General features: G+C 40.9%; 1 protein-coding gene across 10 annotated transcripts in view; it reads right to left on the reverse strand.

Moving 5' to 3' along the window:
* KALRN (kalirin RhoGEF kinase) overlaps positions 1-27,560 on the reverse strand; it is a 607,994-nt gene that overhangs the window by 69,945 nt on the left and 510,489 nt on the right. Inside the window, exon 1 of one of the 10 annotated variants that reach the window (XM_060774995.2) lies at positions 22,199-22,385. The exons of the other annotated variants lie outside the window; for them this stretch is intronic. Within the exon in view, the coding sequence (XP_060630978.2) occupies positions 22,199-22,289 (91 nt within the window). The 5' untranslated portion in view covers positions 22,290-22,385. Of the gene's footprint in view, positions 1-22,198; positions 22,386-27,560 lie in introns of those variants that run through there. 10 annotated transcript variants of the gene reach the window in all.

The following is a 27,560-nucleotide window of genomic DNA, read 5'->3' on the forward strand; positions in this document are numbered from 1 at the left end:
TGCATTTTGGCTCTCATATTTTGAAATATTCAAATAGGTGTGCTGAAATCACCTGCCATATGGCTAAGCAAAAAAATGTGTGTCTGTCAGTACTACAAGCCAAGTTACGTCACTTCCAAGCAGTGGGCTGCATAATTGTACATAAGTTTTAAGAAACATAGGAGACAGTTATGACTACATCCCTTTCAAATCATTAACCTCAGATTGTGGAAACCACTTTAGACTGTGACTATAAGGTCACTGGTTTAAACTACTGAACCACTTATGATGTATATGCACATTTCTGCAGGGCTCTGTGCTTACCACTAGCCTAATCAGAGTGAGGCATTTCTTGCTTTTCAATCATCTAAGAGTGTGGTGCTGCTCTTAGATGATGTCATCTCTTCTAATAGGCAATTTATGCAATTAACAATACAGGAGTGCAATCCTTCCGTAGCTTAATATGAAGTCCACAAATGAAGATGATCTCAGATGCTGTGCAGTACAATGGATCCTGTGTGGAAATAAATGACACTTGAGAAGGAAGCACAGCTACATTAGGACCTTCAATTGTAACTACTGCTCCTCTTTAAAATGAGGTAGGGTACTACACTTCTGCTGCAATTCTACATAGGCATATCTAGGAGTAAGCTTCATTGAATTAAACAGTGTTTATTTTTGAGCCAGTGTCTGAGCTAGGCATTCCATGATGGCTAAAGGATGTAGCCTGAAACACCCAATGGATCCAAGTTTGGGGGAGACTGAACTTGAAACTCGCACATTAATTCATGTCATTGTTACCTTCATCACTGTCAACTGCAACACTGAAAACAAAGGTTTAACTGCAATTACAATCAAACACACAATTTTGGATAAGATATGAAGTGTTATGTTATGTCCCAAAACCGATACACTCATTTGTTGCTTTAAAATCTTTATAACCCCCCAAATAAAACACATAAGCAAATCTTTAGATATATAAAACTATAAACTACACAACAATATACTAACTACTACTACAGGATGGTAACTAAGTGACTATTAAAAATAAAAAAACAGAAAACAACAACAAAACATATATACATATATAGAAAAACAAACTAACAAACAAACAGACAAAAGAGCTACAAAGTTTCCACACTATCTGATGATCAATATCCTGTGTTAGTCTATTCCCTTTAAATTATATTATATAGTCACACTTCTACTTTTCACAAAACTCTTCTATGAGAAATATCCTCATAGAGCTTGTGAAAAGGTAATGAACAAGTCATAATCTTTCTTAAAGTTAGTCAAATATTTCTCTTCGATCAGCATAGTCAATATGTCTATCTGGGCTATATCACAGATCTTTATCAGGCATTCTTCTTTTCTTGAGATAACCAGCTTCTTCTATCTCTGAGTATATACAATTCTTGCTGCAGTTATCATATATTGTAATATTCTTCACAATTTTCTTTCTAAATGGTAATCCAGTCTCCCCAACAAATAAAACTCTGGTCTCATCACAAATTGAACCTTAACAACCTTTCTTGCTTTAACTGAAGACATCAATCGTAAACAAAGGAGAGATATAAGTTTGCCTATTACACTGGAATCTTTCTCCCTTCAACATTTATAAAAATTAATTCATTGTCACCCAAAGGTCTGCATCAAGGATTAAATTTGTTCACACACAAGTACCAACATTACTTTATGATATGATCAAATTCATTTTTCATACAGCCTTGATAATGAAACTTTAAATGCCATTTTCCTATATTAAGTCTTTATATTAATTTAGGAGCCTGCCTTTTACACCCAGCCAGCCTAACTTTTGCTCCTAACCCTCTGTTTAGCAGAATGTTTTTTTTAAAACAAGCAAACAAACAAAACAACAGGAGTTTTACCATTGAGAAGATAGTGGAGGAGAACTTGAAAAACAGACTTTGGGTGTTATATAGCGGCAGTATATCTGCAGTAAGCACTGTAATAAAGTTTAAGTTGAGACAGAATGGGATCCCACTCTAGCCAATACGATTGTAATTGTGTGCTCTCACCAGCTGCCCCGAGAAGCACAGACGCGTAAAAATGGAAATCATAAAAAAATGAAGGCTGGGAAAAGAAAGGTCATCCATGCAATTTTCCAAGATCTCAAGTTCATTTTTGGTTTTGTTTACTTATAAGGTTGTTTTTTGTTTTTGTTTACTTATGTGGGGTTCATTGTCCTGGTTGTTTCATTTCCCATGTGCATATTGTTCATTTTGATTTAAAAGTTTGCTAAACCTGTTCTTATTTTTTGGTGTGCAGGAATTCATCCCTATTCTTTTTGTGTTGATTTTACCTCTAGTACAAAGTTTTGGTTAAAAAGAAATGCCCAGAAACATATCTACTTCACTCTCTGAAGTAGATAGGGTTTTAATAACGAAGTAAGCAATATTGTTTATCTAGATTATGAACTATAAGTTTGTTAAGAAAAAGCTGAGTAACCACCAGTTTCCAATATGAAAATTTAAGCAATGTTTGTTATTCCTATCACCATCCTTTTCTTTTAGTTAGTATTAGATAATATTGTAAAGATACAACAAAAATCTGTTCTATTAATTATTTGTCATACAGCAGAAAACTAAGACCCTACCGCCTCTGAAAACCCAAAGACATGATCTCTAACACCCACACTAATAGGCATCACTGTGCATCATTAGCCACCTAAAAGCCATTTTGACATTTTTTTCTGGTTAAAGAGATAAAATCTCAGATTACAAAACATGCCATTGCTCAATTAGTCAGACTGTTTAAAGTTAAACATTTAGCTACCAGCTTCCTAACTATAGGCAACGAGAGATTAGTTGCCACAAAAATTGTATTCAGTGAGTAAAATCCCACTCTGGGTGTAACTATATTACTCAACCAACCAAAACAGAATTGGCCCACTGTGAATAAAGAACATGAAACCAATTCAGTTGACTCTTTCATTGACCTTGTACTGTATGATTAGATTCTGCAAAAATCTCTTGTGAGTAAAGTTAGTTAGGAACATACCTGTGCCATTATCTTTGCCTTTGAGTACATCATATGCATTAGTGGTTGATTTGATATCATTTCAGTGAACGGACTTTCAAAGTGGTTTAAAAACTATCAAGAATTCATTTTGAAACAGTATATAGTGCAATACAAGGTCTAGACTAACCCATTAATTGTAATTCACATGTTTAATATTGGTGAAGAGCTTGGAATTCAGACAGCAGATCAGTCCAAATATCACATAAAAAGGCAGTCTGGGTGAGTAGTTCAAAGGCTCTTGCTATCCCACTTTGCCAATGCAAAAACCAAATGTTGCTCTCAAAATATGCATTGTTGGACCAGTCAGAAAACACTGCCATCCTGCCATTGTCCTTTAATGTAAATTCCAAGAATAAGAGCTAAAGCTGATGAATATGCTAAAACTAAAAATCTGCACAAATCTACAATAGAGAAGTTCTTGTACTTTTTTAGAGTAAGTACATTATTTGCACTTTCTTTAGATATATTTTGACTTCATATTGAGCATAACATGACAACTGGGGAAAATGTGTAATCAATCAGATTTGAAAGCTCAGTTACTATAGAAACAATTTCTTCTGTTTGTTATTTGTAATGCCTGTTCAGTCTCAACTAATAAAACCTGTTATTTTAGCACATTTCATGTTAGGGTTTCCTCATAGCCAATCTACATGCAGAACAAGGGGAAGTAAGGTATTAATACTTTGCCTGTCAGTCTATAAGACCTTTGAGTGACTCAACTGATGCAGAAACTGCTATATTGAAAGCTGTACTGCTTGTGGTTTACCTTGGAATTGTCGACTTGTGTATTACAGTAAGTACTCAAGTTTACTTTAGCATCAAGAGAAAGAGAGAAACACCCTCCTTGTAACCGGAGTATGAATAGAGCCTAATTAATCTCTTTTTGGTTTGGAAGGTAACCAACATACAGTACAATGGGTTGCATTCTCTTTTGAGGTTTTGCCTGCATCTATGGCAGGCATTCTCAGAGGTTGTGAGGTTGCAACCTCTGAGGATGCCTGCCATAGATGCAGATGAAATGTCAGGGGAGAATGCTTCTGGAACATGGCCATACAACCCTAAAAACTTACAGCAACCCAGTGATTCCAGCCATGAAAGCCTTCGACAATATATACAGTACAATGCTTTGCTTCCACAAACCATGCAAAAGCACCAAAACCATACAGGATTACCTGTTTTCGTGTCAACTAGGAATGAACTGTACAACCATATACATGTAAAGGTATTATTTCATCCTCCCTGTCATACTTTTCTCCTTGTCCTCATACTATTTACACTATACCTCATTGTAAAATCAAGTACCAGAAATGAGGAGAAAGGATAGTTCATTATTAAATGCACTGGACTGGAAAGTTAACAATATTTCATAACTTTCCCTTACTGAAAACTATTTATCAAATTGGACACTTTTAGAGGCCTTTCAAAGGGTCTCTTCTCCAATGCATTCTAATTGATTGTTCTCCATAGTGATATCAGTTCTCCCTCCATTTCTCAATGCATGGCAATATACGGATGGCCAGTTCTTTTGGAGCTTGGCACAGTGACTTTTTAATGAAACGATAGTCAAAGCAATCCAATAAGCTGTGCTTCAAACAACCAGATAAATAGTCAAAATTGCTGTACCCAATAATTCTATCATGCAAGTGATATAATGCACTACATGGCAGATTGGAATTTAATAATACTTAGCAAGCTCTAGTTGAGCACAATGCATCTGTGCGTTTACAACCAGTGCTGAGACTACATTTTAAAATTGACTGTGTGCTTGTGGTAACTTAAGATGTACATCTATAGTATGAATTCCTCAATTAGGTTGTTGTAGGTTTTTCGGGCTATATGGTCATGTTCTAGAAGCATTCTCTCCTGAAGTTTCGCCTGCATCTATGTCAGGCGCCCTCTGTGGTTGTGAGGCCGGGAAACGTCAGGAGAAAATGCTTGGCCATATAGCCTGAAAAACCTACAACAACCTAGTGATTCCAACCATGAAAGCCTTCGATAATTCCTCAATTATTTGGATTTAAATTGGTATTTCTGGTCCCAACACTAATTTCTCCTATCTTTAAGTATCCATTATCTTAAATGTTCTAAACTGGACTTCTCCAGTCTTTGCAGTGCTTTTGGTCTGCTGTGGACGGGAGGGGAAAAAAGAGGAACCTGTACTAGGTGATACTGACAACTAGTTTTCTACTGGGGAGATCAGAAAGAAACACCAGAAGTGTTCATACCCCGACTGATAGTTTTATTTCTAATCATCAGCAACATGGCAACAACAGTACCACACAAACAAATTCAAGCTATGCTAAATCTTTACAACTGCTTCCATGTCTTTTCTCTTTCCATTAAAAATGATGGTACATGTTCAAGGTAATTTTGGAGGGGAGGATCAACCAAAATCATGAGTAATGAATGTATTTATTTCAGAAGATGGAATCTGTTTTTGTACAATGATTTTATTACGCATGCAAGTAGCTGTGATTTTACCTTAATATATTCCTTTAAGTATAAAATGTATGTCAGTTTTAAAAAGGAAGAGAAGAACATGAACAAAACAAGACAACTTTTCTAGCGTATATTAAGGTTTTTTTTTTTCTCATGTCAGGAGCGGCTTGAGAAACTGCAAGTCACTTCTAGTGTGAGAGAATTGGCCGTCTGCAAGGACATTGCCCAGGGGATACCAAGATTGTTTTTGGAGTTTTACCATCCTTGTGGGAGGCTTCTCTCATGTCCCTGCATGGGGAGCTGAAACTGACAGAGGGAGGTCATCCGTGCTCTCCCCGGATTTGAACCTCTGACCTGTCAGTCTTCAGTTCTGCTGGCACAAGGGTTTAACCCACTGCGCCACCAGAGGCTCCTGGCATACAATAGAAAGCGTTATGGGTTACATGTAATTTAGAGTGCTGGGGCCTGGCTGATTCTACAACAATGGGCTTTACACACATGATGTTTTGCTTCGAACAGCTAATTGTGGGTTCTCTGATAGCAATTTTTTCCTATCAGGAGGTATTCAAAATGGGCAGTTATTTTAATTTTCAAAGAAGCTGTCAGGGTTACCGGAAGCAGTAATTTTAGACTTTTCCCATGTTTGCTTAGAAACAGAAATGACACTTTCACTAATCTAAGGATAATCTATCAATATAAATATGCATTGCAAACTTCAAAACTGAAACACTGAAAGCAAAATTCACTTATTCTATTCTATCCACCTGATTTCTCTAAATCTGATTTCCCTATGGTGATTAGAGCAGGAAAATGGTCTGTGGGCAAAGCTTGTCCAACTAATCCTTTCTTCACCAGATACATTTTATTAAGAGAGAAAAAAGCCCACTAAAATAAACCCCAGAACTACCTGTAACCAGGCCCGTAGCCAGGATTTCGTTTTGGGGGGGGGGCTAATTTTTTCGGGGGGGGGGTGAGTTTCGGGGGGGGGGGCTGAGTCTGAGTGAAAGAGGGTCTAGCCTAGCAAACCTTTTGTATCATTACCCCAATACCCCCATGCATATGGGATATATTGAGTATGGTGATCAGATCATGATATGAATAAACATAACAGTTTAAGTAATGCACCAGTAAGGCCTTTTCACGAACCACCATGAGAATTTCGGGGGGGGGGGGGCTGAAGCCCCTCAAGCCCCCCCCCGGCTACATGCCTGCCTGTAACATAACATGATGAACCCTTCTTAACCATTTATGAAACTTCCAACACAGTAAGATGCCACAACACTGATGGAGAGAAATATGGTTAGTCATCAAACCTACAGATGCCTTTTTTCTATTATTTTTCCTCGTTACTTTCTATGCAAACATAGTTACATATGGAGGGAATGCAATACAACATATCACAGTAATTCTGGAAAGTTTTCTTGTACAATTAGTTTCAATAGAGCCAAGGAATAACAGCATGACACGCTGAGCATTGTTTTATTGTCATTGTTACTGCTCACTGGAAGGAAGGATACTCGATGCAAAGATGAAGTACTTTGCCTGCATAATGAGAAGACAGGAAAGCTTGGAGTAAACAATGATGCTGGGGAAAATGGAAGGAAAAAGGAAGAGGGGCCGACCAAGGGCAAGATAGATTATGTTCCCCTTGAAGTGACTGGCTTGACCTTGAAGGAGCTGGGGCGGCTGACAGAGAGATCTGGTGTGGGTTGGTCCATGAGGTTGCAAAGTCAGAAATGACTGAACAAATAAACAACAAAAAATTGCCATGGAAGACTATGCAAGCTTTTGAGAATCCTCCATCATTCATTTGATGGAACTCTCTCACCACTTGGCTTGCGGATTTTACCCTCCCCAAGGGAAAAAAATGCTTTCCTCTTATATAATGTTTTATATAAAAGCATAGAAAGCCAGTTCTATCACAACAGTTAGACAACCTCTACTATATGTTAACAAGGCTTTTGTAAGTCAGCACATTTAAATAATTCCAGTTGTTTCCTCATAGCTATCATTCAGGAAGTACAAGGAAACCTGACAAACTTGTTCAAGGCTCTTGGTCTTCACTATTATTTTCCTTGCCAAGCATAATTTCAGATCAACTGGGCTAAATCTGTATTTACATTCTTTGCTTTAGAACTCAACTGGAACACAAAAAACCCCATAACTTTCCTTATAAGAATAGCTAGTTGCAGTACAAATCATTCGAGAGATGTCGCTGGATATCATGCGTCACAGCCGCTTATTTCCTTGGCAGTTCTCAATAGCGCTGTACAGATGAAAGGAGTATGTGAATTCTGTGAGGTGCTTCACACTGGACAATATGATACATGAAACACTGAAATTCAGAAAATCTCTACCCAAAATCTCACCCACTGCTTCATGCAAAGGCAAAAGCGAGCAAGGTTCAAGTTGAACCTCCACTTCTTACTAAGTAGTGACAAATTACTCTATTACTCCTGACCTAAGCAACCATGGGCCAGTGCATTAGGAAAACCTGGGATCCAGAATTTATTGAGTCTGTGCTTGAACAATGTCATTGCAGCTCTTTCCCCAAATTAAAAAGATAATTGTCACTTTCGCCACCATCATATTTTCCTTCTGCCCCATCTTTCCATTTGGAACAATCCCAAATGGATTGATAAAAATATGAAATTGCCATAGATAATACTACAGTTACAAAAAGCGATAGTACATGGAACATGCCACCTTATCTAATAAAATGCTACTAAATTCTAAATTCTTGGAATAGTCCAATACTCCAGTCACAAACACCTGATAGACTGTAAAATCACTTATTTGTCCACAGCAATGAGTGACATGTCAAGAGGAAGCATTTCAATCTATAGTAATTTCTTTCTGATTTACATGTCTACAGGGAGTATTTTGGTAGGAGAAATGGAAGAGTTTTCAGTAATATTCTCTAGTGCAGTAGTATGGCACAAACACACCCACCATATCCACGAAAACAATGCTATGGAGTGACAAGTGGAACTTCATTCCCACAGAGCTTTTCTGGGACCTGAAGATTTCTTACAGGTCTCCCTCCTCTTTAATGGTTACGGTGAAACACAACATTACAGATCCAGTTTCTACTTTGAAAGACTTGTGTCATATCAGTTTCCACCTTCTAATGTAGTTTCAGTGCCCCAAACTTTGCCTGTCCATCCATCTCAATCCTTATGATTCAGAAACCACAAACATCATTAGTAATGTTTCACAAGAATTACTGTATACAGTATTCCCTCACTACTTCACAGTTCACTTTTAGCAGATGTTTTGTGGGTTTTTAAAAATATTAATAAAAATATAAAATAATTATGTCCAGTGGAGGCCAAGGACCCTGGAAGTGCGGCGGCCTGAGGTGCATCTTTTTACATGGGCCACAATCAGTCTGCGGCTTTATTTGTTTCAAAATCCACTTCTTAAACTTTTTAGGTAGCAATGTATTCCATGCACTTTCCCATGCTCCAAGGGCTGTTCACAGGTCATACCCCAATTTTGCCTGCCTATGAAGCATATGTTGAACAGAGGACGCACACCTCTTACGTTTTCACTGTTTTAATAATTCAGCAAAGACATCCATTATCAATATGGTATTTTGCACAGAGAAACACACTATAAAGTAGTCATTCTCATTGCCCTTTTGTTAATTAAAATGTAATGCTATGGCAACTGTGGGAGTTACTCATGAGATAGCTTCAAAATCTAAAGGAGAGAAAGTATACAAAATTTGTTGCCATTAAAGTAGTCCATATGTTAGGGGCAGATTTTAAACTTACCCATGAACTGAGTAGTTTTAATAGGTGTTAGCATTTCATAATACAGAGATATTATTGTGGGAAAACCAAGGAATTTACCAGTTTAAAGCAGCATATTGGTTTAAATAATGGCCTGCAATAAATTTGGATGCATTTTAACTAGGAGCTTCATCAGATTGTCAAACTTGACAAGATGCAGGGGTGGGCACTGGGGCACAGAGCTGGGATACATTTCTTAGCTATGCAAGTGTTAACTATTTGTTTTTGCTATGATGTATGATCAACTATGACTGGGAGGTATGTACTTCTTGTTGCCTTTGCAGACATTCAGAGCGAATCAAATTAAAGAAAATGGAAAAATCTTTAATTAACTGAGGGGTGACAAATGAAAAATCTGAAACTTAAATGAAAGGGAAGGGTACATTAATTGGTTTATCTCAGCCATGGCCATACTTCGCCCACCAGGTATTTTGGATTTCAACTCCCACAATTCCTTCCTATTGGCTGTTCGGAATTGTGGGAGTTGAAGTTCAAACACCTGGAGGGTCTAAGTTTTCCCATACCTGGTTTACCTTCTCTAACACTGTGTCATAACTTCCAGAGGTTGTGTCCTGAGTTTTGTAACTAACAACCAGTTTTCCTTCCTTAACTATGACTGGAAAATTCGTTTTTTTTTTTGAACTTACCTTTCTTCTTCTTTGTTCTTTCTGGCAAGTTTTCAAGAGTGTAAATGATACTTTTTTTCAGTCATTTTTTGTTATTAAAATTCCCTACACATTTTTGTTTAGAAATTACTGGGCACTCTCATATTTCTCAACAGAACACAACACTTCATGGATAAGGGAGAAGGGAATAAGCTAACCAGGTGTGGGCAAACTTCAGCCCTCCAGGTGTTCTGGACTACAACTTCCACAATTGTGCGAGTTGAAGTCCAAAACACTTGGAGGGCCAAAGTTTACCAATGCCTGAGCTAGGCTCATATTGACTTTCCTGATCCAAATGCTACAAGCTAGCTCCATGGGAAGATGTGTGTGTTTATATGTCTGTATTTTGAGTCTCCTTTAAGAGAGGAAAGTGGGTTATTAAAAATAGTAGTAGTAGTAGTTGAGGGTGGGCTTTTGGTCTTCTACAGTCCAGCACTTGTATGTTATAAAGATGAAGATGCCTTGTGGTTCTGTAGTGGTTGGCATAAGGTAATACATGGGAAGAAAAAACTGATCACTGGTTACACTGTAATGATGTGCTTCAGTGGGAGGTCAAATGGGTCAAGGAAGAAGATTATTTTCTTTCCCCCTCTAGACAAAGAAGGAGTGAGGGAGGTTTGAGAATTGAGTCTCTGCTGAAACTGGGAGTGAAAGGAGATAGAGAGCTGACTTTGCTGTATACAGGAAATCCTACTGGTATCTGATGAGCAGATAGAGGAATGTTAGAGCTATGAGTCCTTATCTTTAGCGCAGTCATTGTCTTGTGAAATTTTTAAGACTACTGTATAGGGAACTTTTTAGTTCCACAATTACAGATAGTGATTTGACCAATGGGAAAAAAAAAACAAAAATAAAACTTTGGAGATTGAAACGGGGCTGCTCGGATCCATTACACAGAAAGCCAAAAGAACCATTGCTATCTCAGGAGGCTAGCTGCCCTGGCAACTGTGACTTCTCCACCCAGGCCTTGCAAATGTCTGCTGGAAGAAATAGAAGGGTTCAATGTTCCTTTCAGAGTCCCCACAGATGAATAAAACTCTCAAGGGGAGAGCTTAGTCTATCCCTGGAGAACCTAAATTAAGTCCTGTCTGCCTCAACTCTCCACGCTCTGGCTAAGAAGCATCAAAGAGTTGCTGCTGCAACAGACAAAGGATAGTGGATGGGATATTTTTCTTTTCTCCTAAAACACCCCCTAATCTCTCCCTTCCCCTGAAGAGAAGCACCAAAGAGCCACTACCACATGAGAGTTGAGGGGTTTTGGGGCTTCTTACACATTCTCCCAGGACAGACTATTGGTTCACTCAATTCAAGAAGAACCTAGAAGTAGCGCTAATGCCCTTTGCTCCCTCCATCACAGTGGGGAAGTCTCAGAGTCAAGACTATTACCATTTTTTTCAAGCAAGTATTACAAAAGGCCAGAAGTGGTATCTCAGTAGATAGATGTCCTGCTCTGACCCTGGCCAAGTGGTCCCTGGTCAAAAAAGGTTGGGATTCACTGGTATATATGGCAACTATTTAATTCTGGAATGAGTTTTCTCTGGAGTAAGGTATATGCGTGTATTAAGTCCTCTACAAATGAAAATAAACTTTTTGTCACTGAAACATTATACGTCTTTAGTGGTCTTCTCTGAAGGAAACTAGAACTAATAGGTTTCCAAAGGGCAGAGAGACCATCACTTTTTCATAGAATTCTCTAAAAGGGGTTTGAAAAAATCTAGCCCATTGTGAATCCAAATGATGAAGCTCCAGTCATCTCTACTTTACTGCATTTCATCAACTTGGATTTGTTTAATTTTATAGGCCTGTTTTGCTATTATTTCAGATAGCACACTACACTGCAGACCCACTGGGCCCTATCACACCACACTGTTATGGCTCTATTATTCCATTTTAATTGCATGACATCATTCTGTGGAATTCTGGGGTTTCTAGTTTGGTGAGGCCCAAGATTCTCTCTCTGAGAATTCTAGATCCTCTTCTCTAAACTGCAAATCTCGCAATTCCATACGATGCTGCTATGACAGTTAAAGAGAGTGGAATAAATGTGCTGCAACAGTATGGTGGGACCCTGAAAAAGCAATGATTCTTTCACATTTTAAACTAGCATATACTGAGTATGCATTTTAAGTATTCTGAAAGGACTGTATGTAAGTCTATTTCACTGCCAAGAGTTATGGAAAACTCTTAGAAATCCTTCAGGAGAACATGTGCCTTCAGGAGAACATGTGTTTCTTGACAACGTAAGAAACATTCTTGTTCTGAAAAGGCTTTTTTGAATACGCACAACAATGACGGAGGAGAAGGAGTCACAAGTTTTAAAATGCACCCTGAAGATGAATTGAAACAGAAATTTAATAAGGATTGCAGCTCTGGATTCAAAAGTTGTTAAGAAAAAAATTACCATTAATGGTTTAAAATGAAGTTGTTTACAGGGCTAAACAAAGATATAATAATAATCAGCTGATGACCCAAAATGCAGACTGTGCAAGGAAGCTGATGAAATCATGGGCCATATCCTCAGCTGCTGCAAGAAAATTGCACAGACGGACTACAAACAAAGGCACAACCTGTGGCCCAAATGATTCACTGGAACTTATGTCACAAGTACCACCTGCCAGCAGTAAAGAATTGGTGGTATCATAAACCTGCAAAGGTAGTGGAAAATGAACATGCAAAATATTGTGGGACTTTCGAATCAAGACTGGCAAAGTTTTGGAACACAATACACCAGACATCACGATTGTAGAAAAGAAAAAGTTTGGATTATTGATGTCGCCATACAAGGTAACAGCTGAAACAACAGGAAAAACTCAACTGTTATCAAGACCTCAAAATCGAACTGCAAAGGCTCTGGCATAAAACAGTACAGGTGATCCCAGTGGTAATCAGCACACTGGGTGCCATGCCAAAAGATCTCAGCTGGCATTTGGAAACAATAAACATTGACAAAATCACGATCTGTCAACTCCAAAAGACCACCTTACTTGGATCTGTGAAGTGTTTGACTTTGTAATTTTGGGAAGTGTTTGATTTTGTGATACAAAATCCAGCATATAGATCTCGTTTGCTGTGACATACTGTGTTTGTGTCAGTAAAATAATAATAATAATAATAATAATAATAATAATCTCCTCAGGAGATTCAGGGCAGCTCACAGCATGAATAAGACAACAAAATACATAAAAACAAAACAAACAATTAAGGGCACATCCAACTATAAAACTGACACTTCATCCAGCAGCTCTGTATGTGCCCAAGGATGTAATCCTTTTTATTCTTGGAGTGATCCTGTGAAATGAATTATATTGAAAGCTGGTGATGTCTCCCAGTGAGCATACTCTACAACAGTGGTTCCCAGCCTTGTTTTTTTTGACCAGAGACCACTTTGACCAGGATCCACTCCCCAACATTAGTACCAAAAGCACTGCGAATCGGTTTTTGGTCAACTTTAGATTCGGTTTGGTTATTTGGGGTGCTGATTCAGAAATCTGCATTGGATAGACCACATCAGCTCTAGTTTCTAATACAGAACATATGCCATCCAGTAGTTGCCATCTGCTCACCCACAGAAAACCATATTTAATAATACAGAGCATTGGACTTTATTTAAGGTCTCATTGTCCAACCACTGTTCTATAAGATTTTGACCCATGAATGATGAAACTGCACTGGAGTTAGAGCAAAACCAGCAAAGTTAAATTCTCGCTCTGACCATGATGCAACGTTTTGTGGTGCAATTGTGACTGTGCAATTGCCAAACCAACATATATGTCCCAAAGGACTTTTTAAAAAGTCCAGAGATCCTCTTATGGATGTGTGTTTCTGTCCTCATTCAGAAAAAAAACATGGAGGCTAGGACATATTTCCAGAAGAGCTAATCAAATGTGGGCTCAGGAACAGCAGTGGAGTCAGATGGTGTTCTACATAACAGGTATATATAGCAGCACTCTGAGAAGACACCCAGAACTGAAAGCACGCCTATTTCTGGAGAGGCACAATTCCAGCTATCATATGAAACCTTCATACCTTTGACACCTTTTTTAAATCTTGGGGCTCCTTTTTTCTTTGAGAACAAAAAAGAAACCAGTAGGCCAAGTGTATTCTTCAGCAAGTTCTATTTCTTTCAAAAGTTTCCTATTGTTTGGTATAGACTATTACTTGATGCTGACCTTGTAAGCAAGTGAGAAACACTCAAGTCATAGCACAATTCTACTTATCTCAACCTACATTGTAAAGTACAAGGTCGGGAAGAACAGAATCAGCTCATAAGCTGCACATACTTCAAGAAATCTCAGGTAGATGAATAAAGCACAGACAAGTGTGTCCTCAATATGGCTGATATGTTCTCTCCCACAGGAGCCTTTAAATGTTCTCAATCCTTTTTCATACACATACATACATACAGTAATGAGAAACATTTATGCCTTTCTTAAGTCATGACTCTAACATGAACCTCAATAATCCTATCACAGACTCCAAAAGCTGGGAACTTGGATAAACAAGTGATCATCTTCCTAGGTTATTTTTATAGTGTTTCCAGGCTCAGAAGCAACTCAAAATAGAGACTTGTTATCTCAACCACGTCCTCAGGTCATCTCAGGGAAAGTACTCCCATCCCTGTAAACAGATTCTCTGAAAGTGACTAACCGTTGAAGAAATACTATGATTTAGGCCTGATAACATGTATGTGGATTCATTCAAAGTCAGCCAGACAATGCTATCCACACACACACACACACACAAGAGGTTCATGATAGTGAATTGTCTTTTGTACTATTATCTTTCTTAATAAGAGCATGAGAATTATAGAAAGGAAAGAAAATTCACTCAACTATGTTAATGGGGTTAATGGCACACGAACCCCACAAAAGTGGGAAAAAATGAATAAAAAGATACTATCCTTTTACCAAAGACTGCTCAAACTTCTGTACAGTGGCCCTTATTTCTCATGCCAGTAAGGTAATGCTCACGATCCTGCAAGGAAGACTCCAACAATACATGGAGAGAGAGTTGCCAGATATACAAGCTGGGTTTAGAAAAGGCAGAGGAACGAGAGACCAAATTGCCAATATCCGCTGGATAATGGAGAAAGGCAGGGAGTTTCAGAAAATTTATTTATTTATTTATTTATTACTTTACTTGTATACCGCAGTTTCTCAGCCTGGCCGGCGACTCAACGCGGTTTACAACAAGAATAAAATCAACAAACAGTATACAATATAAGATCACAAAAGCATAATACACAATATTAGCACAACAATAGTTAACCCGATACAACTCATAACTAAAATCATGATCCAATTCGTCGTCCGATTTTCCAATTCCTGTAATCATTCACATTGATTGCACTGTTAACCGAATGCCCGTTCAAACATCCAAGTTTTTAGTCTTCTTCGAAACACCATCAGTGAGGGGGCTGATCTTACTTCCATAGGAAGGGCGTTCCACAGCCGGGGGGGCACCACAGAAAAACATCTATTTCTGTTTCATTGACTATTCTAAAGTCTTGTGTGGATCATAATAAATTGTGGCAAGTTCTTGGTGGTATGGACATACCAAATCACCTTATTTCTTTCCTGAGGAATCTGCATAAGGACCAAGTAGTAACAGTAAGAACTGACCATGGAACAACAGACTGGTTCAAGATTGGGAAAGGCATACGGCAGGGTTGTATCCTCTCACCCAACCTATTCAACTTGTATGCAGAACACATCATGCGATGTGTGGAGCTTGACGAATGCAAGGCTGGGGTAAAAATTGCTGGAAAAAACATTAACAACCGTAGATATGCAGATGACACCACTTTGATGGCCGAAAGCAAGGAAGAGCTGATCAAGGTGAAAGAACAAAGCGCAAAAGCCTGGTTGCAGATAAACATAAAAAAAACAAAACAAGATTATGGCAACAAGAATGATTGACAACTGGGAAAAAGAGGGAGAAAATGTGGAGGCAGTGACAGACTTTGTATTTCTAGGTGCAAAGTCTACTGCAGACGCAGACTACAGCCAGGAAATCAGAAGACGCTTACTTCTTGGGAGGAGAGCAATGTCCAATCTCGATAAAATAGTGAAGAGTAGAGACATCACACTGGCAACGAAGATCCACATAGTTAATGGTATTCCCCGTAGTGACCTACGGATGTGAGAGCTGGACCATAGGGAAGGCTGAGCGAAGGAAGGTAGATGCTTTTGAACTGTGGTGCTGGAGGAAAGTCCTGAGAGTGCCTTGGACTGCGAGAAGAACCAACCTGTCCATATTTCAGGAAATAAAGCCTGACTGCTCATTGGAGGAAAGGATAGTAGAGGAAAAGATGAAGTACTTTGGCCACATCATAAGACAGGAAAGCTTGGAGAAGACAACGATGCTGAGGAAAAAGGAAGAGGGGCTGACCAAGGGCAAGATGGATGGATGGTATCCTTGAAGTGACTGGATTGACCTTGAAGGAGCTGGGGGTGGTGACGGTTGACAGGGAGCTCTGGCGTGGGCTGGTCCATGAGGTCACGAAGAGTCGGAAACAACTCAACGAATGAACAACAACAACAACATCCTTTTACCAGTGACACAATGGGTTAAACCTTTGTGCCGGCAAGACTGCTTACCAATAGGTCAGTGGTTCGAATCCAGGAAGAGTGGGTTGAGCTCCATTTGTCAGCTCCAACTCCCCATTGCGGGGACTTGAGAGAAGCCTCCCACAAGGATGGTAAAACATCAAACATCCAGCCGTCCCCTGAGCAAAGTCCTTGCAGACGGCCAATTCTCCCACACCAGAAGTGACATGTAGTTTTTCAAGTTGTTCCACACACATACACACACACACACACACACACACACACACACACACACACACAAACCTAAGAGAATACCTCTCTGGGAATTTCCAGGTCTTCCATTGCAACTATATGGTCAACTATTTGGTTAATTTCTCAAAAAAATAAATAAACATATGTTGGCCATAGAGCTACACTGGAGCACCTAGAGCAGGCATCTTGAAATGGTGGCCCTCCAGTTGTTTTGGCCTCCAACTCTGAAGTCCTGGTCAGCTTGTTCAATGGTCAGAAATTCTGGGAGTTGGATACCCAAACTGCTGGAGGGCTGCAGTTTGAGGATGCCTAGAGAGAGCACGTTGATCAAATTAGGAAGTAATCAAATCTGCAAAAGTGAAACCTGCAAATATTTCTGCAAAAGTGAAACTTGCTGTATATAATTATTCGAGCTGCCATATTTTGTATTACAAAGGTCTCCCATTTCTAGTGGAATTTACTATAGTCATCAACATCCCCTAACAAAATCCATGAGAGATATGCAAAAAAAAACAGTTTCTTTTTGTTAATGAAATCTACATGCAAATTAATCTTGGAACAATCTAACAAAGCAACAAATATGCCACTATTCTGTGGTTTGCTGGTTGGAACCCTTTCTCATGTCCACCAACACGTACACTTTATAAGCAGCTCTTTCCAATGGCTTTTAACAATGAAAACTTTCATTAGCTTGTGAATTTGTAGTGCTAGGTTGGCACAGCAAAGACAGATCTTGTTGCCTCGTGTGTCTTGTGAAGAACATAACAGAATGAGCACTGTGTGTTAGAACTGGATGAAATGTAAATAGCCAAAGCATATGACCACAAAACGTAAGTCACATTTCTGGAAAGTCAAGACATTTTATCACAGTCAGAATTATTCCTAGACCTGAAGATCTTGAGACAGCAGTCAGCAAATCATTCTGAAGTTTAGCTTTTCAGTTCTTCCTACAGGAGAATGCTACGTAGCTAAGATCTGTAATAAAAACTATCCAAGCTGTGTTTAAAACATAAAGTATATTTTGATTGTAGTTTACTCTAAGAAGTCTAAGTTTTTAAAATAGATTTTAAAGGAATTGCTTTTCAAAGTCTCCCCCACCCCACCTTTTTGCCTTGTCAAAATATTAAAAGGTAAAGGCTTCCCTTTGACATTAAGTCTAGTAATATCTGACTCTGGTGCTCATCTCCATTTCCAAGCCAAAGATCTGGCATTGCCCATAAACACCTCCAAAGTCATGTGGCTGGCATGACTGCATGGAGCGCCGTTACCTTCCTGCCAAAGCAGTACCTATTGATCTACTCATATCTGCATGTCTTTGAACTGTAAGGTTGGCAGAAGCTGGGGCTAACATCAGGAGCTCACCCTGCTCCCCGGATTCAAACTGCCAACCTTTTGGTCAGCAAGTTCAGCAGCTCAGCAGTTTAACCCACTGCACCACCAGGGGTTCCGGTCAAAAGATTAGGCACATTTTAACCAAAGACTTTGGGACACAAGAAGCACATTTAGAAAAAAGCTATTCAAATGTCAACCTGAGAGCTGTTTCACATATATCTTCTACAATACTTCAGGTTATGACCTGCATAGAAAACTGCATGCATTCAATAGGCTCACTGTCACATTTAACAAAGACACATATTGCCCACAGGGAAGGAAGACCCTCCTGATAATATGTTGCATAGGAGGTTAGTCATGCAGGTAGGTACTGTGTGAATAACACAGTACCTTCCCCAACTATCCCATCTATATTCCTTCAACATGTACAACAGGCCTTCTAGGTACATCAACATTGTGCAATTAATGCCACTTGCCACCACTTTAACTGGAGCCCTCGGTGGTGCAATGGGTTAAACCCATGTGCCAGCAGGACGGCTGACCAAAAGGTCAGTGGTTTGAATCCGAGTAGCAGGGTGAGATCCCATCTGTCAGCTCCAGCTTTGAATGAGAGGGGACATGAAAGAAGCCTCCCACAGGATGGTAAAACATCTGGGCGTCCCCTGGGCAATGTCTGTGCAGACAGCCAATTCTCTCACATCAGAAGTGACTTGCAGTTTCTCAAGTTGCTCCTGACACACACACACACACATAAAACCATTTTAATTGCCATGGTTCAATGCTGTGGAATCCTGGGAGTTGTAATTTGGTAAGGTACCAGCACTATTTGGCAAAGGCTAAAAGGCCATGATTCCATAGCATGTCAAGGCAGATAAACAAATATTGAACTGCATCAATTTTACAGTGTAGATGCTTCCTTAAACTGGTAACAAGAAGGACTGATCCTACATGTCAAGTAACATGAATAGGCAAGCATGGATAATGCTGGTGACAACTAGAGATTTATATAGCTGTCTTAGTATGATGTGTGCATCCCTATAATTATTTCTGGAAGGCAATATACAATGTTTAATTATCCTATTACAGTGCACACCCTCCAACATTTCACAGATATGGCTAAGCAACATCAGTGTATGGTCAAGGTGGCAAATGTTATTATTAACGTGGGGGAAAATACACAAGAATGCAAGAGTTTGCTTTTGCCAGAAACTACAGCAGAAGACAAAATTCTTCTCTTGCTTCTATTCTCTCTCCTGCTGAGTCAATGGAGTACAAACCACTACTGAATCTTGAACTTGACAGCAAATGAAATAAACTGGGTGGAAAATGGGACAGTTAAAATGCAACTCAAAGGGTGAGATCACAAAAGATTACCTGGGACTGTCTCTGCAAAATCAGGACATGTTGAGGATGTGCAATTAGATTTAATTGGGCTCAATATCAAGGGTCAATACAGGCGCCTTCAGGTGATTCCCTACACTCTGAAAAGGGATCCGTGGGGACAGTGGAGTGTGGGGGTCTTTAATCAAAGCAACTTAGAAAGAAAAAGACAGGCGTTCCAACTGGGATCAGTATTTGCCTCACCTTTCCCTAAAAGGCAATTGTGGGGTCTTCCCCAAATCCGGCACTGAGCATCCCACAGAGTTCTCTAGAAGCTGGATGGCAACTAAACTAAACACTTCCCTCAGTAACCTCACTCACTCATCTACTAAAGAGGAAATACTGTAATCACCTTCCTCCTAAAGCCATTGAGAGAACAAACCTAATAAATACTTTGCAAATGTAAGTGGCCACTGTTTATAGACAACACAACAATGGGAGTGTGTACTTAGTAAAGCAAGCTGGCAACTATACAAAACAACTTTAACACAGTTAACACTTCGTCTTCTCACTCCTAACATATAAGATGCATCTACACCAGCCCTCCAGGTGTTTTGAACTTCAACTCCCACAATTCCTAAGAGCCTACTGGCTGTTAGGAATTTTGGGAGTTGAAGTTCAAAACACCTGGAGGGCCAAAGTTTGCCTATGCCTGGTCTACACTATAAAGTTAATGCAGTTTAACATCACTTCTCTGGCTCAGTGCTACATACTCATGAGACTTGTAGCTTTGAAAGGTCTTTAGCCTTCTCTGCCTAAGAGTGCTGGTGCCTCACCAAACGACAACTCTCGTGATTCCATAGCACTGACAATGTCAAACTGCATTAATTCTATAGTGTAGATGTAAACAAAATCATCCCCCCGCCCCAATAAGGAGACTGAAACTATGAGAGAACAAATAGAGGAAAATATATCTGAATGCAGACTCCTCAACTGCTCTCAGGTTCAATTAGTTCATGTGTACATATTCCAAAAAGAGGAGTTTTTTAAGAAATGCACACAGGAGGGAACGTCTTCCAGGAGGGGTTGCTCTCAGTGACAAGGCAAAGTCACCAAGTGCCTTGAAAAAGAATGATGAGTTGTTGTGAATTTTCCCGGGCTGTATGGCCATGTTCCAGAAACATTCTCTCCTGACGTTTCGCTCACATCTACTGCAGGCATCCTCAGGGGTTGTGAGGTCTGTTGAAAACTGGGCAAGGGAAGTTTATATATCTGTGGAATAATGACCAGGGTGGGAGAAAGAACTTGTCTGCTTGAGGCAAGTCTGAATGTTGCAATTGGCCACCTCGATTAACACTGAATGGCCTTGCAGCTTTAAAGCCTGGTTGGTTTTTGCATGGGGGGGATCCTTTGTTGGGAGGTGTTAGCTGGCTCTGATTGATTCTTGGCCGGAATTCCCCTGCTTTTTGAGTGTTGCTCTTTATTTATTGTCCTACAGGGGAAAAATAGGAAATCTACTCCACTGACCAGAGCCAGCTCAGTGTTTTGAGATAGTTTAAAACAACTAATTTTAAAGTAGATATAACTGATTTTAATGTTTGTGTATATTTGTAATTATTTATGTCCTGATATGGAATGCTTGCCATATATATGTTGTGCTCTGCCCTGAGTCCCCTTTGGGGTGAAAAGGGTGAAATATAAATGTTTCAAATAAATATAAAAGCAGGGAAATTACAGACAAGAGTCAATCAGGGTCAGCTAGCACCTCCTAACAAAGGCTTTCCCCCAGGCAGGAATCAGCCAATCTTTGAAGCTGCAAGGCCATTCAATGCTAATCAAGGTGACCAATTGCAACATTGTATTGTTGAAGGCTTTCATGGCTGGAATCACTGGGTTGTTGTAGGGTTTTGGGGCTGTATGGCCATGTTCCAGAAGCATTCTCTCCTGACATTTCGCCTGCATCTATGGCAGACATCCTCAGAGGTTGTGAGATTTCACAACCTCTGAGGATGCTTGCCATAGATGGAGGTAAAACGTCAGGAGAGAATGCTTCTAGAACATGGCCATACTGCCCGAAAAACCTACAACAACCCAATTGCAACATTCACACTTGCCTCAAGCAAACAAGAGTTCTTATATATATATATATATAAGATACATTCCACAAATATATCTACTTCACTTGCCTAGTTTCCAACAGACCTCCCAAGCTCTCAGGATGCCTGCCATAGATGTGGATGAAAAGTCAGGAGAGAATGCTGCTGGGGCATGGCCAGATAGCAAGGAAAACTCACAGCAACCCGGTGATTGCAGCCATGAAAGCCTTTGACAACACATTGAAAAGAATGATGGTCCCTCTTTCCCCCCTCAGTGTATTATACTGTAAAATCAAGGCAGCCTTAGCGACTTCCCTTTGTTTGCTTTCTGGTCCCGGTTGTAACAAATCACAACTGGGGACATGTGCCATTGCAAGACACGGGCATCCCTAGCAGCCCAACCTGTAGAGACAGGAGTAAGTTCCACTGTGGAGGAAACACGCGCAGGAGTCCAACCCTAAACTGCAGCTTTCCAAGCCCCTCTGCCAAATGGAGCTAGTTTACAAGCCTCCCCAAACTAAGAGTGAAAGTAGGGCTCCCTTTTCTGCCTCAGCCCTGATTTCCTTCTACTTTGCTTGCCTGCCTCTCTCTCTCTCCATCGAGGAGGACCTTGAGCGCCCGAGCCAAGCAGCGCAGCCGGAGTTACTCATTGCCAGGCTAATCTCCCCGCAGCGCGGCTGAGCAAACACTCCCTCCGGGCCAAGCAACCCCCTGGCTCCCCCACTCACCTGAGCACGTCCTCGGGCAGCAGCAGCAGCAGCACTTGGCCAGGAGCCAGCCCAGGCACGGGGGGCTGGCGCGACTGCTGCCCCCCTTCATGCTGCCGGAGGGGCGCTCATGGCAAGGCGCTCTCCTCGCCGCCCAGCCGCTCCCCAAAGCCAGGCAAACGGACGGGCAGGCGGGCGGGCAGGCAGAAGCCTCTCCAAGGAAGAATGGGAGGGGCTCTAGGGGCGGCCCCACAGGCTCAGCCCCTTTCTTATGCAACGAGGCCGGGCCAGGACCCATCGCCAAAGTTCCCCTCCTTGTCGCCAAAACAATCCAGTCTGCCCTGGATGGAGAGGGCGCTGTTTCAGGCCTGGGCAAACTTTGGTCCTCCAGGTGTTTTGGACTTCAACTCCCACAATTCGGAATTGTGGGAGTTGAAGTCCAAAACACCTGGAGGACCGAAGTTTGCCCAGGCCTGGTCTATTTGGAGAGAAAGAAGTGTTGCCCTCAGGTCCCAAGAAGAAAAAGGCAAGAGGTCTTCTACAATGTGTTGTTGATGGCTTTCATAGCCAGAATCACTGGGTTGCTGTAAGTTTTTCAGACTGTCTGGCCATGTTCCAGAAGCATTCTCTCCTGACGTTTCATCTGCATCTATGGCAGGCATCCATCTATGGTCACAACCTCTGAGGACGCCTGCCATAGATGCAATCAAAACGTCAGGAAAGAATGCTATTGGAACATGGCCATACAGTCCAAAAAACTTACAGCAAGCCGGTGCTTCTACAGTTTTTTGGCATCACTTTCCCAACCCCAGCTCAATGGATAGGGAAGGGCATTGATCCTTCCCTAACCAAAAGTGCTAGGGCAGGCATCCTCAAACTACAGCTCTCCAGCTGTTTTGGCCTCTAACACCCAGAATTCCTGACAATTGAACAAACCTGTTAGAGCTTCTGGGATTTGGAGGCCCAAACAGATGGAGGGCCTGTGCGAGGGTCTTGCTAAACTATAACTCTCATGGGTTGTTGTAGGTTTTTTCAAGCTGTATGACCATGTTCTAGAGGCATTCTCTCCTGACGTTTCACCTGCATCTATGACAAGCATCCTCGGAGGTAGTGAGGTCACAGATGCAGGCGAAACGTCAGGAGAGAATGCCTCTAGAACATGGCCATATAGCCTGAAAAAACCTACAACAATCCAGTGATTCCAGCCATGAAAGCCTTCGACAATACATTATAACTCTCATGATTCCATAGCACTGATCCCTGGCAATAATCCTACTAATAATTTTATTCTTATACCCTGCCACCATCTCCCCGAAGGGACTTGGGGCTGCTTACATGGGGACCAACCCCAGTCAGACATAGATTAAAATAAACACAGTACAATTTATAAAAGCAACATCATAAAACAACATAAAACAACCACCAACAGACAACCAATAGCCTGACATAATAATCAAATTGCTAAACTCAGGTGGGCAGGGGCTTGTGCAATACACTTGCAAGCCAGGGCTGATGGGAAAAGTGCAGGAGCCAGATGGTAAGTTAGGGCTAGAAGGGCAATGTCTATTAGAACAATAGATCTATAGGGCAAGGAATAGTGGTAAAGGGCAAGAGACCAGATTTTGAGTTATGGCAGGGGCTCGGCTCCAAATGCAATCTCCTCTCCGAGGCACCCACCGTTTGTGTCAGGAGCAACTTGAGAAACTGCAAGTCGCCTCTGGTGTGAGAGAACTGGCCATCTGCAAGGACGCTGCCCAGGGGATGCCCACCATCCTGTGGGAGGCTTCTCTCATGTCCCTACATAGAAAGCTGGAGCCGACAGACAGGAGTTCACCCCACTCCTCAGATTTGAAGCACTGACCTTATTATGGTCAGCATTCCTGCTGACACAAGGGTTTAACTCATTGCACCACCAGGGACTCCTGATTTTTGGAAGCTAAGTAGGGTCAGCTCTGGTGAGTAATTGGATGGGAAGCACCAACAAATTCTGCAGGCTGTATTTCGGAGGGAAAAACACCTCTTGAGTAATTCGTGCCGGGGGGGGGGGGGCTACAAAACTCATAAGGTGGCTATTGGTTGATAGGCAAACTGAAGGCATGTATATGTATAAATAGAAAGAGTCCCTCAGTTATAAACATCTGATTTAACAAATGACTCACAGTTAAGAATGGGGGTGAGACAAAAGGAAGTGAGAGAAATTTACTACCAGGAAGGGAAATTCACTCCTGAAAAAGTTATCATGGGGGGGAAATGGTGTCTCCACTGAAGATTTCTTGCCAATCCTCTATGTCCATATTCCTATGGCAGCGTTTCTCAACCTGGGGGTCGGTACTTCTGGAGGGGGTCGCGAGGGGGTACAAGAGGGGTAAAACACAGTATTTTCTTTTGGTCATGGGGGTTCTGTGTGGGAAGTTTGGCCCAATTCTATCGTTGGTGGGGTTCAGAATGCTCTTTGATTATATGTTAACTATAACTATACATCCCAGCAACTACAACTCCCAAATGTCAAGGTCCATTCCCCCCCAAACTCCACCAGTCTTCACATTTGGGCATATTGAGTATTCGTGTCAAGTTTAGTGCAGGTCTATCATTGTTTGCATCCGCAGTGGTCTCTGGATGTAGATGAACTACAACTCCAAAACTCAAGGTCAATGCCCACCAAGCCCTTCCAGTATTTTCTGTTGGTTATGAGAGTTCTGTGTGCCTCATTTGGTTCAATTCTATCATTGATGGAGTTCAGAGTGCTCTTTGATTTAGGTGAACTGTAAATCCCAGGAACTACAACCCCCAAATGACAAAAAATGACAAATTTGAGCATATTGGGTATTTGTGCCAAATTTGGTCCAGAGAATGAAAATACATCTTGCATATTAGATATTTACATTATGATTCATAACAGTAGCAAAATTACAGTTATGAAGTAGCAATGAAAATAATTGTATGGTTTGGGGTCACCACAACATGAGGAACCGTATTAAGGGGCCATGGCATTAGGAAAGTTAAAAAACACTACTCTAAGGTTTGGTTTAACCTCCAGTTTGCTAGTAGAACTGAATTACTGTGTTGCAAAATGATGCATGTCTAAAAAGTGTGGTAAACATGACAAATTTGGAAAGTTCTGCATTAGGGCTTCATTCAGTATGAATGCTGGACACAGAAACAGCGGTCAACTCAATCTTCCCTAAAAGTTTTTTTTTAACTGCCTTCCTTCTTGAGATGAGCTGCCTCTTTAGTTTTCAGCTGATTCCTGGAGTAAAAGAAGGGGGGGTCGGGTCAGGGAGGGATTTGTCTCTTGAGGAGAGATTTGTTATACAGGAATCCACAGGTATTTATTTATTTATTTATCGTGTCATCAGCAACCATTGTATTACAATTCTAACAGAGCAAAACAAACACAGAGATTAAAAAGAAAAAAAAAGAAGAAAAAAACCACACAGATTTTGCAAATTTGGTATTTGGTTAAATGTCCTTTGACCAGTATCTGGCCACTTGGAGTGCCTCTGGGGTTGCCGCAAGAAGGTCCTCCATAGTGCATGTGGCAGGGCTCAGGGTGCATTGCAGCAGCTGGTCAGTGGTTTGTTCTTCTCCGCACTCGCATGCCGAGGATTCCACCCTGTAGCCCCATTTCTTAAGATTGGCTCTACATCTCGTGGTGCCAGAGCGCAGTCTGTTCAGCGCCTTCCAAGTCGCCCAGTCTTCTGAGTGCCCAGGGGGGAGTCTCTCATCTGGTATCACCCATGAATTGAGGTGCTGGGTTTGGGCCTGCCACTTTTGGACTCTCGCTTGCTGGGGTGTTCCAGCGAGTGTCTCTGTAGATCCACAGGTGAAGCTTTGAGGGTGTGGTGCTAATTAAAATAGCTAACAAATTGCAGTAGATCCAATAGCTAGTAAAGGGGAATGTTCAACCAGGAAAAACATTCCTCTAGAATTCTGATCTTAGTCAACCTAAGACACTTCCCTCCTGAATATTTCGGATGTGAAAACCCAAGGGACATTTAAAATGACAGTCAAAGCAGAATGGTTATGGTTCATTATTTATATATGATTTCCCTGGATTATTTGCTTCCAGGATGTAGACTAATCAATCATCCTCATGAATACAGCAGCTCTAGGGATCTGGCAGGGTTTAGTTATAGGACTCCATATGGATGCCAAGATTCAGGGGTGCTCAGGTCCCATTTTGTAGTGAACAAAAATGGTGTCCCCTCTATAAAGTGACCAAATTAAGGTTTCTTTTTTTGGAATAATTAAAAAAAACCCTTGATACAGAATCCATGGATATGGAGGATTGATTGTACTGAAGTAGCTTCCATTGAGGCCTCACTATTCATTACCTTCCACGGCCCCTTCCTGGAGTGAGTTTGTGTTTGCAAACTGAAAGGGTGTGACTGACATCTCTGAGTAATGCTGAACCTTTGCTGTGATTCCCTGTCACTCCCTTCCTTATTTGTTCTTTGAGGTGGTTATTTTATCTATTTGTAGTATGCCGCAGAGATGTCTTTGCTTTTTCTTAGTATAGTGTATTTTGGCATGATGCTTCTGGGTTATAAATTCATTTGGAACACTCTCAGTAAATTGTGCTATTGTATGTTAGTTGAACACCTCTTTGACCAGCCTTCCTCCTGTGACTTTAGCAGCAGTCAAGCACACAGAAATCCAACAGGTGAAGGCTGATGCTGGCAAGGTGATAAAGTGAGGAAAAAAGCTGCACCTGTTTGGTTATGTTTACCTTGACTAAGGGCCCTTCCACACAGTCCTATATCCCAGAATATCAAGGCAGAAAATTCCACAATATCTGCCTTGAACTGGGTTATCTGAGTCCACACTGCCATATAACCCAGTTTAAAGCAGATAATGTGGGATTTTATTCAGCTGTGTGGAAGGGGTCCAAGGGCCACTCATTTGAAGTTGCTCATTCAAAGTACACAGCACATCAGTATCTATCAAGGAGCCCCCGGTGGCACAATGGGTTAAACCCTTGTGCCAGCAGGACTGCTGACCAAAAGGTCAGCGGTTCAAATCCAGGGTGCGGGATGATCTCCCATCTGTCAGTTCCAGCTTCCCATATGGGGACATGAGAGAAGCCTCCCACAGGATGGTAAAACATCCGGGCATCCCCTGGGCAACGTCCTTGCCAGTGGCCAGTTTTCTCACTCCAGAAGTGATTTGCAGTTTCTCAAGTCACTCCTGACACGGAAAAAAAGCATATATCATTTTAGAAAAGGATGGATGAAATAAATGTTGTAAAGTTTTTCCCAGATGATTCCTCATAAGAAAAAGAACTTGTTCAAAATGAGCATTATGTAGAGTGTATATTAGGGTACTGATAAATGCCTTCTGGATAGCAGCTGCCCATTAAAGAAAAAAGAAAAGAAAAGAAAAG

The sequence above is a fragment of the Anolis sagrei genome, chromosome 1, assembly GCF_037176765.1.
Source record: "Anolis sagrei isolate rAnoSag1 chromosome 1, rAnoSag1.mat, whole genome shotgun sequence".
Classification (NCBI taxonomy): Eukaryota; Metazoa; Chordata; class Lepidosauria; order Squamata; family Dactyloidae; genus Anolis; species Anolis sagrei.